This window comes from Daktulosphaira vitifoliae, unplaced genomic scaffold, assembly GCF_025091365.1.
Source record: "Daktulosphaira vitifoliae isolate Bord-2020 unplaced genomic scaffold, ASM2509136v1 Scaffold_2, whole genome shotgun sequence".
NCBI classification, from domain to species: domain Eukaryota; kingdom Metazoa; phylum Arthropoda; class Insecta; order Hemiptera; family Phylloxeridae; genus Daktulosphaira; species Daktulosphaira vitifoliae.
The window spans coordinates 30,180,776-30,197,661 of record NW_026099573.1 but is presented as its reverse complement, the minus strand read 5'-3'; the positions used below and the strand labels follow the sequence as shown (position 1 = coordinate 30,197,661).

Sequence of the window (16,886 nt, the reverse complement as noted above, 5' to 3'; positions counted from 1 at the left end):
TCTATGAATGGTTAAATTAAAATTAAATTTAAAAAATTATGTTAAATTTTAATTATATATGAAGATTTTTTTTTAGTTTTGTACTTATGCCTTATACTTGTTGTAGCTTGCGCTAATTTAAGGAGATAGGGACGATATTTGGGCAGACATCGGTTAGCTTCCGATTCTTGGTTTTAATAAACCATTATTGTAATTCTAATAAATCATCAATCAATGAAAATATACTTTTATTGATCAATTTTTCACTCTGATTTGAAGTCTACAAGTTAGATTTTATCTATCACCACTAATTTTTGCTATTATTACTAATTAGTTAAAAACTACAGGATATAACTATATGGAATATAGTTCTCAATATTTCAATTATAGCATCTATTTAAACACCAAGAGTTACATAGAAATGATTCGTATTTCTATTGAAATGAACTTTTTGTAATTGAACCAATCTTCGTCTATATACGCAAATTAACTTAATTAGTGTCACACTAGTTCATTGATCACATGTACTTAATACAAAGAGAAATGTATAGAAATTTTCTATGATTTCAAATTGTGTATTTGTAAATTTTCAGTAGAATATATCAAGCAAAGTTAATGCATAAGTAGTATATTTTTACATAAATTATATCCATAATTTAAAACTCATGGAGCTGTATATAAAAAAAATTATTATACTTGTCAATAGATTTGATAGGAAAACAAAATAGATTTGATAGGATGAACAAATAGACTATAATTATGAAGTTTAATAGATATTTCACAATTTATTTTATACATTGTGTATTTTATACAAAAAAAAACTATACAAGAACTCTTTCATTAACCATTATTATAATATTAGTTATTTAATTTTTCATATGCGTCATATACAAATTACAAAAACGAACTATTCCAATTTCTATCGTTTAAAATATAAATATAAAGAAATCGTAAGATTTTATAGATATACGCACTCTAGAATTTAAGATTATAAAAAGTAATTTTGTCTTTTATTCGATGTGAGTTATATTGGCAATATGCGAAGTCAAAAACTAATCTTCCGTTCGTCACTACCATTCAATGTAATGCAATATACATATGAGCATATAAATACGGAAAACTCGTTTCAATCAAGAAAACCGTAGCCACATTATTGCTTCTCGTGACATTCGAAGTATGCACATGTATATGAAATTTTCAGTCTGAAAATAAAATACTATGTTCACCTCGTGTCGAATAATTTTCATCTTCACTAGGTTAGTAGGTTATTATTATTTTTTTTCGGACCGAGTGTATGTATTTTAAAATAAACATTATGGGTAATTCTTTATTTTTGAGATATAAAGTTGCGTAAAAATTTTATATCATAAAAAAATAATAAGACGGAGTCATGTAAATAATGATCCAAATGATTTCGTATATTATTTCATTGTACACTACAAAATACTGTATACGATGACTTTTTCGTAGTATATTTCCAAATAAATTTAAACTGACTGAAAATTTAATACAGGCGCCTTAAAAGACAAAACCTTAAAATTTAAGGTTTCAATTATTAATTATTAAACTTAAAATAAATAATTGTGTAGTGATTACTACTGAAGTTGATGCGAGGTCTTTCACAAATCGTCGAATATAACTCGTATTCTTAATTTTGTTTTTTAGATAATGTTTAAAATTACAAACATTTAATACATAAATTATAATGGAAGACGATATTGTCGTCCTATACATAATAATATTGTACTTTTGAAAGCAAATAATTTGAGACCGACAGTTATGGCATCCCAAAGCTTTAAATATGGGTACTGAAAAAATTATTTTTACCCAACAGAGGTAAAGAATCTCAGTTTATTTTTGAATTGATTGCCTAAAATTATAATAATCAGTTTATAAATTAGAGGTAAATAGGAGTGTACATACAGATAAGTGTCAGAATATTTGTTAAAATATTGATAATTATTTATTATATATTTAGTTCGAGTGACATGTTTCGCGTTTTCTTTGTTTAAATAAATGTAATTGGTTAAGTGATAAATTTTTTCAAGACAGCACTTTTTAAATTAATTAAAAGAAGCATAGTAGACGTATAAGAACAAGAGGTCAAACGGGCAGAAAAATCATAAAAAGCACCCGTATGGCTTAAAAGTCACGAAAATTACACACGCAATTTCTTCGTTTTAAATTACTTCATATATATATATATATATAGTAAATTAGTCAATAGTAACTGTGTATTCTTATGTTCTCAAGAGAAACGTTTACATCATAAATCTATCTCATCGACTTAATTGTTTATCCACGTTAAAAGTTCCACCCTTCACATGTTTTTATAACTTTAAAGATACCCACCTTACGCGTTTTATATAAGTCGAACATCAATTATTCTGTATATACCCTCCTATTATGTACAATACAAATACGTATAAAGTTGACCGTTTGTGTTAATTAACACTTCATGAGGTAAATATGAATACATTAAATAAATCATCTATACGCAAACAATCGACAGTAATATTTGAATATAAAGTGATTTTTTATCATTGATCACTTAATTAAACGAAATGTAAAAAAAAAAATTGTGTTATTTTAGTTACATGTTTTACTCAATTTTTCAGTTATAATGAATTTTACATGTTTAACTTATATGTATTACATGATTTTAAATATAACTTTTTATGTTCATCTATTATAACTTGTAGAGCTGTTGACTTTATTTTTATTTTTTTGAAACATACATATTTAACTAGCTTATAAAATAGAAATTGATTTAATAGAGAAAGTGACGGGTCGATAACAAATTTTGAACTAATATTTTAGAAGTTATTAATATTTTTGTATCTAGACGGAAGGTGGAGGCGGCTTGGAAATGTTTAGTTGTAAAAATAATTTAAGTCACACTTCACTTGTAGCCATTTCTTTAAATTGTCAATAACTTCCGAAATACTCGTCCAAAAGTTATTGAACAGATATATTTTTAATTAGATCATTATCTGACAAGTAAACTTATTAAATATGCATGTTGCTATTTGAAAAATTAAAGTTGGTATATTCATAATATATTAGGTGTGAATATGAAATATACTTTATGATTGATAAATTGAGAAAAACACGTGCGTAAAAGAAAAAAAAAAGAAAAGTTCTCAATTTCATTTTTATGTTTCGATTAATTAAGTGATGTATGACAAAAGAATTATTCTGTATAATAATTACCAATAAATTCTGAGAAAAAATTTTTATATATTATAAGTGACCTATTTTTTCTTTCTTAATATCACACACAAATTTTAAACTTTAATGGTAAATAGTAAAAATCATTGACTAATACTATTAAACATTCCACTTAACCAGTAAATTTAGTTGAATAAATTTATAAATTATTGATCAGTGACGTTGTGATGGAAAGCATAGGTTGGTTGATCAGGTTCACCATTGACAGTAATATTCATTTCTAAAATGAATTGATGAGCAAAAAAAGTACAAATTATGAAATTTTGTAGTTTTTTACTACCCCATCCTAAATATGAAATTCTAGTTACGCTACGTGACTGATCGACACATTTTTAATGTAAAATGGCTGACACAATATATAACTTAACGATATGATAAGTTTCAGTATTACTGTTAATTATTTTCGTATTATAATTATGTAGTATCATGAATAGCACCGATGCAAACTCATCACTGATTTACTTGTACGCGATAAGTATCACTTTAAATTAGCGATCGAGACCTGAAGACACTAGCGATATCCATTTTTGTGTCACTATTTCTCATCACAGTTACCTACGATGACGTCAGCGATGGAATAAAATCATCGTTTTCGATTAATCATTTTGATGTTTATCTAATAATTATTATCCATGTTACATTCATCAAACATCAGCTGATACTTTACGGTAATACGAAAAAATGTATAAATGATTTCATGTTCTTGGCAACGGATATTTGGTAATAATTTTTAAGTTATAATTTCATAAATTTTTTTTGTTTGACACAAACAAAAGGAATCAATATGTCAAATTTGTTAGATATTAACGCAACTATTCTACAATTATTGAAAAAATGTTTGCCGTTGTTATCGGCAAGCGATACTCGCAGAGATACGAAAATAGCGACATTAGACGGACTGTATTTGTTATGGACAAATAATAAACAAGAAAGTTAGTTGAACATAATTTTGAACAATTTAAGTGTAAAGTTACTTCATTTACTCAAATGCCTTGTGGTTTACCATGTATTTTATATACAAGGGATATGTATTTTTTTTTGTTAACATATTTTATTGGGTATAATTGAGAAACAATTTCTGGAGAAATTAAATTTTAATCATTTTACAGTTATAAATATTTTTTATTTTTAAATTGCATCAATATATTTATCCTTTACACACAATGTACGGACTCTAACGGAACTTTAAGGAGAAAAATTATTTCCTTATTCATTTAAATACATAAACATTTTATCAAAACGGTCATTTTAAATAAACATTGAATCTATTTTTCCATAATAAAATACATGCATTTTTAATAAAACAATACACATATTTATGTTCTCACAATTTATACCTAAATGTTTATGTATGAATATTTATGTTATATAGATGTTAAATCCTTTGAATTTGGTTTTCAGTTGATTACTCGGCAACTGTGTATGAATTAGTAATCAATGTTTTTGTTAATAATGTTTTTTCCTCATCAAATTCTGTAACTAAAAAAGACAAAAAGGAAACATTATATGAGTTTGAAAACACCGAATTGGTCTATCAGATGTTTCAAGCTTTTCTCAAGCATAATGGGTTTCGGCCACGGAAAGCCCAACCATTTTTAGATAAAGACTTTGTCGACAGCACTATACAGCGATTAAATAGTACAGTAACTGCTGAAAGGATAGCAGTTCGAGACACAATAAGATACTTGCACGACACCTGTTCTTTTCTACGTTCATACATTTTTCAGTCAGCTATTTGTGTGTTAGAGAGCTTTGCTTATGGGAAAATAAGATATCACAATGGTATTTCTGAAATGCTGGACGTTCTTAAATACTCTGTCATTTACAGCTCTATTGCAGAAACTGCATTAAATGAAGTAAGTGTTTGCTTAACGTTTTATATAGAAGTAAAGTTTTTATTAATTAAATCAAAAGGGAAATTTTTGTTGGATATGTAAGTCTATAACCATTTTCTTATAAGACCCCTAAATTAGTTAAAAAGTTTAATATTACATTTAATTACTATCTACTTTTATGAAAAATTTAACAGTTTTCCAAACGAATTTGCTAAATTCGGTTAAAGACTGTTCGGGGTTGGTAATAAAATACCATTTCAACTTATTTTTAGTTATTATATTTTTATATCTGTTGCTATTTTCTAAAATCGGATATCTCACTTTTAGCAATTTTTCAAAAACAAATTGAAAATTTCATTCGTCTTACGGAAATTGATATTCTTGAAATACTAAAAAAATATTGACAATAAAATTGACTAGTAATTTTTTTCACATGACAGATAGCATATTCCTTTATACAAATTATAATCATTTTTTCTAATATATCAGCATTTTTTAAGGACCACAGATTTTTCTGCCTTTTCTAGTTGTTTTTATATTTATAACAAAATAATAAGAGAATTTGGTATTTATTATTGATTTAAAAATTTATTAAATTTAACACATAATGAGTACAAATTGTATTTACATAAATAATAAATTAATAAAGCACAATATAACTATAATGAAATATTTCATAAAAATTCGAATATTGAAAAAATTGTAGATTTTATGGTTACTTAAAAACGTCCATAAAATTCGTTCCAGATTGTCTAAAGATATATAAAAAAAAAAAATTAACAATGGTCAGCAACTATTTGCTCAATAATTATGTTAAAAAAATGTTGTCTTTAATTTTTTTTTAATGTAATTTGTAATATTTTAATAAAATAGTTTATTAAAATTTTAACGCAGCTTTCGAAAATTATAATTCATCTTATCAGTCACAAATCCCTGGTGTTGTTCAATATTAAACTGGTGGAATGTGTAGCTGCGATTGACAAAAGTGGTAAAACATTAATACCGGAAATTTTAATTACTGTGTTGCGTCTTTGGCGAGAAAACAAAGAACTTTCTCTGGTATACATGCAGCTTGTGGAAAAGCTTTACACTTTGTGTGATAAAGGTGAATGGATGGTATTACAGCCTAGATTATTGTCACTCATAACTGATGTAATGTTAGGGAAGGAAAACACCGCATTGTCAAATCAAGCTATTATGTTATGGAATCAAATATTTCCTAACAGAAATCTTCCCGATAATTAAAATTCTAAACAAATCTATAACGATATTTAATAGTTTCTAGATTGTTATCGAGGTATAATCTCTTGTAGTGTTTTTTTCATTGTTTGTTATACGATATTTTTGTTTATTTACTTTGTATTGGTTACAAATTTATGTTAAAAATGTGTTAAGGGAATATCTATAAAAATTATTCTAGAAAAAATATCCATAAATAATATATAATTATTAATGCTACTATGAAATATATTTGTATTATTCTTGAATACGAATTTATACTTCGAGGGTCTAGTTTTAAAGAAGCGTATCAACCGAAATGGGGACTTTTCGATTGTAATTATATTTTAACCAACAAATGGAAGATTATCTATTGTGAAAATCGTTAATAATATTAGATGGTGAATTTTTTTTAAGAATAAATAACATTTTTTCAATGCCGAAAAAATGCGAATTGGTTGATACGCTTCATTAATCTTAGGTTTGCGAATTAAATATGTATACTAGACTGATTCAACAAAAAAATGTTGTTATAATAATAATATTTAATATTTATTAGTTATTGGGCATGTTTGTTACATATCTTCAATTATGTAATATATATATTCTTAAATATTAAAAATAAAAACGTTTTAAGATCGTTAAATGTAATTTTGTACATTCCAATGGGTGCCTACTTACTGGATGAAAAATGAAAAATACTATTAACTTTTTAATTGATTTGAAAGTTTATGGTGAACGTGTTGGAATAATTTACGAGCCATATTCTTTAACGTAAAAAAGTTAAAAAGCCAATGGAGAAACCTGTTTTTAACGTTAAATTTGTACTTAAAAGTTTAATATAAATGGAATTAGTATGACTTTATAAATAAATCAATAGTGCTCATATAAAGAATGTGTTTTTTATCGAAAAATAAAAATAATGTTGATAATTATTGTATTGTTTTCTTTTAGTTCCACGTTTTTCTCAATTTATTAATCATAAAATATTTTATATGTTCGTCCCTTATACCTTATTTTTAATATTCACCCTTTTAATCTTTTAACACCAAGAGTGTCAACTTTAATTTATAAAATGGCAGCTTACATTTGTATACCTAGAGGAGTGAAGTCAAAAATTTCTAGTGTAAAAAATGGTAGTATTCATAGCTCATCTCCAGTTATTACTTTAAAATATTAATAATTTCTGAAATACTAGAAAAAGTTGTTATCGACCAGTCGTTTAAATAACCTGGTAAATTATGTATATTGCCAATTAAAAAATTAAAATTTAAACCTTTATAAGATGTAAAGGATGAATATAAAAAATATTTAATGAATTGAGAAAAACATGGAAATACATATAAGAAACCAATAAAAAATAAAATAATTTTTATTTTTCGGTCATTATGTAGTTCATGATATAAGGAGCACATTGTGTTTTATGATGTTAGATAACTAGGGGTTGAGTTGAATCTTTTTGAGTTTGTGTTAATTACATTGGACTTAGAATTAATAATTATTTCGAAAAATAAATTTTGTTAAGTTTTGACACAAAAAATAAGAATCATAATAATTTGTAATAAGTGTTTCAAGTATCTTAGTTTAAGTGTTCTATAACTAATACACGAGTTCAAATTGACATACGTGTCATCTCAAAGCATAACTAATGCAGTTATTTTAATACTTGTAAAAATGAAATCTTATAATTAAAACTTAAGAAGGAGTATTTTTATATATGAGTGTATTATTTTTGTTATAATTAAAGGAACTATAACTTTTTTAAAGGGTTAAAAACTCACTATTTTAAAATGTTTTAAGAGAACTGATTTCTATTTCAGCAAAATATCTAATTATATAAAATAAATATTTCCTAATGAATTATTAAATGAAAAATAATCAAAATATTTTTTTAACTAGATTTATATTTTTCTTGTTGAAATTTAGAGTATTTAATTTATTTTTACTAAAGTAAAAAATGTATTTAAAAAAAAATTAATTTCATTTTAAATTAAATGACTGCAAGCTATTTAAATACAGGATATGAGTTCTAGGTGATACTTAAGTCTTATCAATGATATTTTAGTAAATAAAGTTCTCAGCATAACAAACAGAATAGTATATTTTAAAATAATTTTCAGGAGAAGCTTTTTATAAAATTATTTTATTGAAAGTAATGGTAAAATGTTTTTTCTAGTTTAAATATTTCTATAAATAATTGTATTTTCAATATTGTATAAGTTCAATTTGCACCGAATTATGTAAAAAAAAAATAACTTTGATTTATAATTAACAAAAACGTTTTTTCTAATAAATAGGACTTACCTGATTATTTCATCAAGTACTTCAAATATTTTCGAGTTTTGATATTTTGAAAAAGCACAGTTAGGTACCGATACAGTGGGGGCGAGTTATTGTTGGGGTAATAATAGATGATATCTAGCAGTAGTTAAAATCACTATTATAAAAAAACGCTTCAATACAAATACGTAAATAGTGTTTAATTTAGAAAAATTGGAGGATTATTCCAAAAGCAATATCAACTCTTATTTCCTTAATTATATCTTGACAACTAGTTCTTTGATTAATTAGAATAATACTAATCAATAGATACTTATGATAATAATTAAATTTAGTATGAAATTGATATTCAATCATTTAATATTGTACATTTTATAGAAAAATTATTAAGTAGTTGTATATTTTGTTACTTCTATGGTAAAAGTGTATAAAATTTGAAGGGTTTAATGTCAAACTTTTCAGAAAATATTTTTACTTTAATTATAAATTACGCTGGTCTAAGAGAAATCTTTACTATAGTCGAAAATTTACTTTTTTAAACTAATTTACCGCCTTGATTTCAAATCTGGAATTACATTTTTCTATCGTCTCTATTTTTTGAGATTATTATTAATTAAAAAAAAAAAAAACGAGTATTTATATATATATATATATGTATGTATACAAAAAAATACTTATTCATATCGTTTAATAAGTTAAACCTTAGGAATGAATTCATATGTGTAATGAGAATTAACTCGTAAATTATATAATTGCCCCGAGAATCAATTAATACATAAAATAAGTGTTGGGATTCAACTCACCGACACCGTTCTATACTTATCCCAACTGCTGCTGTACTGTATGCCCAACTGTTAATATATAACAAATCATACATAACATTTGATTGGTTTTTTTTTGTTGATAAAATGGGCAATTCAAAATTTCATAGTTATTTTGCTCAACTTAATTAAGAGAGTTACATTATTAAGCTGGCTCAAATGAAAAAGATATAAATAATACAAATTTATATTTATTAAAATTTAATAATACGCTAAATTGTACTACCATGTAAACTATCCGATAGAGGGCGACTTGGGTTGCTTGGTGAAAGTAACATAAACATTATTAAGTAACATAAAAAATCGAGACCAAGTGCGTGCTTCACACGCACTAAAAAGCGTATCGTAGTTTTACACGCAAGTACTCTAAAACTCGTTTATTAATTTAACTTTAAAAATGTTTTTGTAAATAAACTATATATTACTGTGACTGAGTAAATTATTTTACGTTTGGAATATTTATATTTATTTTAATTTCTATGCACTCTCCCCTTCATATAATGGTAGTGATTGTTATAATTTTTATTGAAATCCTAATTAAAAGTTGAACTCAAAAAAAAAAATTATATTAAAAGCTCTTAATTTAACATAAATATATACAGTGTAATTTATTATTAATGATCCCTCCAATTATTTCATTAAATAATTATTTTTTCACAAAAATATCCTGAATATATTTTTATATGCACAACAATATATACCAAGTTAGTTGTAAAAAAAAAAATATTATTAAGAGTTGTTTATAAGGATAATTTTTGAAAGTAAAAAGGTACCTACAATTATATTTACTTTATTAGATGGAATATTGCAAATCTGGTTATCGATTAGTCGAAATTTTATCGAGTTAATTTTTCATCGAATAGCATAAGTTAAATTGTTAGGTTCCCATTTAATTTTTATAAGCTACCTGTAATAATAATAATAATCGGATGTATAATTTATTTATTTATTCAGGTTAAGTTTTTTTAATTTTATAGTTTTTTTAGCGTATATTCTGTAGAAATACTTAAATGACTCAAGTGATGTTGTCCCACGTTTCATTAACCAGTCATGCTATTACTGTGATATTTATATTACCTTTCATTTAAATAATTATACCCCGAAAAATGAACTTATATCAATATTTTGTTTGACATTTTTCTTCAATAAATCTATAAATTTTTTTTATAATAACAGTAACTGTATGTGCGACAATTGTTTTTATGTTGGGAGTTTTTATTGAGTATAAAAACGTGCGCCGCCACTGGGGTAGTCGTTTGTCGAGTCGCAGTCGCCGAGTCAGTCGTCCTCGTGGAATTCGCCCTGTTCGGTCGTTCGCTGCCACCCTCTCGTTTGATTGTGGCAAGACCGAATACCGCGCGAGTAACTTAGACTAGTACTCGGTGCTGAAGAATAACTTAAGTGCGATTCCAATAGCCTATTAACTCTAAATTTGTGAGCCCAAACTAGTTCTGTATAATTTTAATGTGTTGATTGTATTTTTCAATTACTATATTTTAAACCGCTGATTTGTGGGCGTACAATATTTTCCACCGGTAAACAGCGTAACTCAACAAACCCGATGTAATCATAGGATGACATCGCGATTTTAACAACACAAAAACCCCAAATTTTAAAAAAATTGGTGATTTTTATTTTTCTGCGTTTATCACTACATCAAAATTTTAAAAATCAACAATCATTAGCGGTTTCAGCAGCGCAGTCATGTACCTGCTGTTTCCAAATTTACTGCTTTGGATGTACGTGGTGTTGACTTGGGCTGAGCCACCGTACATAAATCCATATAAAGGTAAGATTTTTTTTTATAACATATTCAACCTTAAAAAAATTACTGAAAATTAAGTAATTAAATATACACAATCTAGTAAAATCTTACCGATTACTGTTTTTTTACGGCGATGGAAAATTTAATAAATATAGCCCTCGACCGTAAAATGTAATTCAGAAATGATAAATTTTATTCAATTTTACATTTTTGCTGTGTTCGATCAAAAAACAATTATTAACTATATTCTTTTATTAAGTCGTTATCCTTCAAGTCTGGCCAGCAATACGTTAAAATTTTAAGTTAGTTTAACTTTTTATCTTACTAGGTTGTTTTTTTTTATACTAACTTAACTGGTACATTAACTGGTTCTTTTGTCGAGTAAATTTATTTTAATAAGAAACTTTAAATTTATTTTTTAACGACTTAAGTGAATGTTCAATAATGGCGATTAATAGGTTATTCAGTATTGTACTTAAATAAAATAACTTTTATCCAGAAATGGAAAAAAAATTAAAATTAAATATGATTTGTACCCATAGAGGATTATTTCTTAGATACGAATAATAAATTTTGCGGTATTCGAGTGTTTTTTAGTATATTATAAAATGTTTATTTTTTATGGTAGAGAATTTTTACCTTCTCTAAAAAAAAAAAATATGTCTTTTAATTGGACAACAGAAATCTGTGTTAGCTTACTTAAGTTGAAAAGTTATTATTCTTTATAGTTACTAATAACTTAACTCTGTTTACTATTAAAAATTAGTTACTTATAACTTGACTATATTTTTTTCAATCGAACTTAAATTTAAAATTTAGAAAAAATAACTTACTTTTTATTTATATAAACTCAATATTTTATTACTAGCTTCTTTGCTTCTATTATAATTTATGTATATTTATGTAAGTTTTACCCCAACTAAATTTATAATTATATTTACCCTTATAAATGCATTTACCTAAACATTTTATGCACTATAAAAATGTTTTTAATGATATTAATCAGTAATGCTCTACAATAATAAAATTCATGCGTGACAAAGATTATAATATAGTAATTTTTCCTGAACATTTACGAATGATGATAGTTTTCTATAAAAATAAAAACTAATAGTCTTGCATGACTTATATACTATAAATTACTCTCTTTAAAAAAATTTCCGAATTTTCACATACATGTATTAGAAGTTTTTAACACATAGTTATGTATTTTATGTAAGGGAATGTGTTGGATAAATAGTGATAAAAATTATATATTTTTGTATGAATATTCAATACTTTATGTCGAAATTACAATACTTGTGCGTAGAATAATTATCATAATGATTTATGGACATTTTTATATAATATCTTACAGTGTACTTTTAACCATGAATTTCGTAGAATTTTGAATTTATACAAAATACAATATATATAGTGCACACTAAGTAAATAATATACTGAAAAAAATAATTTTATAGTAGTTGTATACCCTTAGTGTTTAGTATTCTTATTTATAGTAAAAGATTAGTAATTAAATACTATAAATAAACATTTTTACGGGATTTGAGAACTAAAGGGTTCAATAATAACATTTCATAATTATATAGTAATGTGTTTTAAAAATTTGTATATTTATATATAATAAGAGCGATTAGAGGTTTTATATAACTTATTAATAAATGATTTTAATCAAATATTTTCTATAGAAAATTATAGACAGAAAATAATTAAAAAGGATATACAATAAGAAGGTTTTAAAAATGATTCATATAAAACCTTTTCAAGTCTCAATTTATTAAAACAAATTGTTTTTCATTTCTCATAAGTTTGTTGACTTTTTATGAAATAAAAATGTCTGCGATACAATCAGAATTTTGATAGTATTGTTAGATTAACCGTATATATTTTTTTATCAGTCATATTGTATACTTAATGTTTTCTTTGTTTATATCCAAATTTTAAATATTGCTATGCGATTATCAATAAATTTGAATTATAAATGATATTACCGGATCAATTTTAACGGATATTTCTACAGAGTATTATGCGAAGTTGTTTTCCAAATCAATAAACTATATTTATAATGAAGTATTGTTGTTTTTATAACCGTAAAAATTGCAATTTATAACAATCATAAAAACCGTTTTTATTTTATAATTTGTTTATAAAATAATCGCTATAAATAGGTAATATAATGTATAAAACTTTGTAACACGGTAGGTTTTTACTTGTTAAGACCGACTGAAATTTAGTTTTAGACATTGTATGATTTATTAATTAAATAATTACCACGACAAGGCATTATATAGCCATGACGTACTTCTTTTGAATGTTTAACCTGAAGATCAACAACTTGTTCAAGCGTTTAAATCAAAGTATTAAATTTAATTTGTGCTTCTTTTAGTGTACTCATAATAGAATCCCTTTTTCCTGACTTACATTTCATGATTGATGACTACAATATTACTCAACTTTCATGTATTACTTTTATGTAATACATATAAAGTAAAAAAATTCTAACTTTTGTTTTAGAAATCGTTTTGAAAGCTATGATTGAATTATTAAATAAAAACTCGGACGTAAAGTTTATTGAAAAAAATAACCCATACAATATTTTACTACAAAATAGTAAATCATATGTTATATTAGAAATGTTCAAACATACTCGTATTCTATTTTCGTATTATTATAAAATGATTAAAAATATCAATTTTTGTTCATACATTTTTTTATAGGTCTTAGAATAATATGTGACTAACCATCCTAAAATCAAAATAAAACTATAAACCTTGAAGGAAAAATATATAATCAACTATTAATTTGCAAACAAAATGTATGGAATTTTATAAGAGTATAGTGCAATCAATTATGCGCATTACTAAAGACACGGTTTTATTTTTGATATATTTTATGTACATTCATTGTACCACTGTGTGATTTGCGTCACCTTAATACCTGTGATCGATGAATGAAGAAAATTAAAAACGTTAAAAACCAAAATCCCTTTAGACACATTTTACTCTGTTTGGCATAGTTACGGTGTGTTGTTCATTTAAAAAACAATAAATCATCTGTTAGACTGTTCCGCGTCACAACTGTCACATTTTCAATATTTTTTCAAATTAAGCGGACGAGTTTTTTATACTGTTGTATTTGTGAGCTTAAAGTGAACATTCACATTAAAAAATTTTTTACGTAAGTATTTATATAAACACATATGGAAAAATGTATATAATAATTTTATCTTTCGTTTTATTTGTCTTAGTGTTTCGGGTATATTTAACTCAACGTACATTCTGTTTGTACTTTTATACTGTTTATAAAATATATTAAATAACTTTCTTTTAATTGAAATTTTTTAAAAATAAAACAATGAACTAATGGCGAATCATATAGTAATCTTTAAAGGCATATTTAGGGGAAATTTCTGTGATAAGAATCCCAGAGCCAAGAGCTAAACAAAAATAATGTACTCACATACATGTTAAAAAACTCAAAATTTGCATTTTGTATGCATTCAATACTAAATCGAAAATATATTGAAAATACGTATTCTATATTCTAATATAAATACTTTTAATAGGTATTTTTTAAAATAATTTTAAGTATTCACAGTATAAATTTCAAGCATAGAGCGGTTAATATATTTCCTTTATAACAAATTTATAACAAAGAAAAAAAAATTGATTATCAGACACATTCAAGTAATTTTTTCAACATTAGCTAATTTTTTAGTATTTTATTATATAATAAGTATTACATTAATTTTACTCTTATATTTTTATTTTACAATTTAAATAAACGAATCTAGTGAAATAAAAAGCGTATTTATAAAGAGTATAATGATATGTATTCCTCTATTTGTAGTTCTATGTTAATTATAACAATTATTGTTGAATTTTTTATCTTTGTTTATAGTATATCAAAATGAGTGTCAAATATTCGCAAAATGTTTTCGTAATAGCTTGTCAGTTAAAAATTTAACGTGTACCTTAACTGAAGTTTCATTAGAGGTTTTACTGATATAAGTGATTTAACTCAAATAAATTTCATATTTAATAGATAAATAAAAAATAAATAAATTTCCACTATAATTAAGTTACTTTTTAAAATTAATGTAACTTCATTATTTATTATATTGATTATAATCCATATAATAAATTATATAAAATAATACAAAGAAATAATTATTTTTTTATTAGTTAATAATTCATAATTGATTGAGTAATTTGTAATTTAATTTGATTACCGAAAATGTAATTTACCCAATATTGCCTGGGTTGTATACGGGTGGTTAATAAGTTCTGCCCACAGACATGATATAAAATTTATATTATGTCTATAAAATAACCATAGTATTTTTTCCATTAAATAGTATTATGGTAGTAGCTTGTAAATATTTTGTGCGAAAATGGTATAATTCAAATGAAACTTGTAGATTGATATTTTGTGAATATTTGTGAGTTTAGTCATGAAAAAAAATTCTGTTTTATTTTTGATAAAAGACCAATAATTTTAAAGTTAAATGTTAAATATTTACAATGGTAAGAGAATTATAGTCGCACTTTGATGAAGTAGAACATGGTAAAATACTCTTTCAACTTATATAGAGAATCATTTTAGAATGTAATAATAAAACAACTAATTATTGTAATATCTAAAGCACATATTTTTTGCATCAAAAATAATAAGATAGATTTCAAATTAAAATTTTAACTGGATCTTAAACATTTTCATAATGTAAAGTAAAATATTTTTTCAAAGATATTATTATTTTAAAAATATTTTGTGTTTTAAGCAATAAAATAATGGACCGGTTAGTTGATCATCGTTACTATTGTCTTAATTTTCTAACAAACATTTATCGCTTATACTAAATGCAAATCAACTTTTTTCGTTTTATTTTTCAAATTCGTTGCGATATTGTATCTCGTTTGACAAACTCCATACACTCTCCAAAACATACTGCAAAATCAGCATAAATTTTACCGTGTTCAATAAAATTAACAATATAGGATTTTATTTTTACCTGTTGTCGAATGTAGTTTCAATAGATTGTTAAAAGGAATTTTCTTGTATTGTATAAACATACAGTTTGTTTTCATTTGAAAGACTCTTTTGAAATTAAGTTTTCTGTTACAATAAGAAGAAAGAATCCCTTACGGCTGTGTGTTGTTGAATACGAATATTTGAATATACGAATAGATTTATTACAAGCGTACAATTATTAAAAAACACAAAATATACTTTAAAGATACGAATTATATAAACTAAATTTCGTTTGATAAAGTTACAATGTAGTCTGTATCATATGTAACATTTCCTACAGGCTTCACGTATATACTTTTAATAAAATGCCTAATCGAATTAATTTATTATTAAATATGTAAAAAACTTTTCAAAATCAAACATATCCGGAAAAATTGTTGAGCCTAATATGAAACATATTATTTCTGTTTAATTATTGAACTGAAATTTTTTTTTACATAAAGTCAATATTTAAGTCAAAATGTTTATATTATTTTAGCTTCTAAATGTAAAATATAAAAAAACAAAGTGATGTTTAAAAATTTATTAATATAATAATAATTTAAAATAGAAATTATTGTGATTAATTATTACACTTTAAGTATCAAAAACGCCATTCATACCAGTAGTTATTTAAGCTTAGCCAACTATGAGTCGTTTCAATAAATACCTCAAGTAGTATATGAACCACAAGTTGGCAAGTGAGTCTTCTTTTGTGTTGACCACACAGGTAACTCACTTAAAGAT

The 16,886-nt window shown here is 24.5% G+C and overlaps 2 protein-coding genes across 2 annotated transcripts in view; both read left to right on the top strand.

Moving 5' to 3' along the window:
• The first annotated feature begins 3,819 nt into the window (after window positions 1-3,819).
• On the top strand, window positions 3,820-6,290 carry LOC126898111 (serine/threonine-protein phosphatase 2A regulatory subunit pptr-1-like). Its single transcript, XM_050672060.1, has 3 exons — window positions 3,820-4,142; window positions 4,612-5,066; window positions 5,940-6,290. The coding sequence occupies exons 1-3, from the start codon at window positions 3,995-3,997 to the stop codon at window positions 6,288-6,290; spliced, it is 954 nt and encodes a 317-aa protein (XP_050528017.1). The 5' UTR covers window positions 3,820-3,994.
• A 4,351-nt stretch (window positions 6,291-10,641) lies between these two features.
• The window catches only part of LOC126897246 (limbic system-associated membrane protein-like), a 228,785-nt gene continuing 222,540 nt past the window's right edge, over window positions 10,642-16,886 (top strand). The window contains exon 1 of the mRNA XM_050670713.1: window positions 10,642-11,153. Coding sequence (XP_050526670.1) covers window positions 11,069-11,153 — 85 coding nt within the window. The 5' untranslated portion in view covers window positions 10,642-11,068. The remainder of the gene's footprint in view (window positions 11,154-16,886) is intronic.

What these genes read in the sequence shown, in the direction of transcription:
- LOC126898111 (XM_050672060.1), top strand. Translation starts at nt 3,995, where the DNA reads ATGTCAAATTTGTTAGATATTAACGCAACTATTCTACAATTATTGAAA. An exon ending in GACAAATAATAAACAAGAAA is followed by an intron (nt 4,143 to 4,611) that starts GTTAGTTGAACA and finishes TTTGGTTTTCAG; the next exon opens with TTGATTACTCGGCAACTGTG. An exon ending in CAGAAACTGCATTAAATGAA is followed by an intron (nt 5,067 to 5,939) that starts GTAAGTGTTTGC and finishes ATTTTAACGCAG; the next exon opens with CTTTCGAAAATTATAATTCA.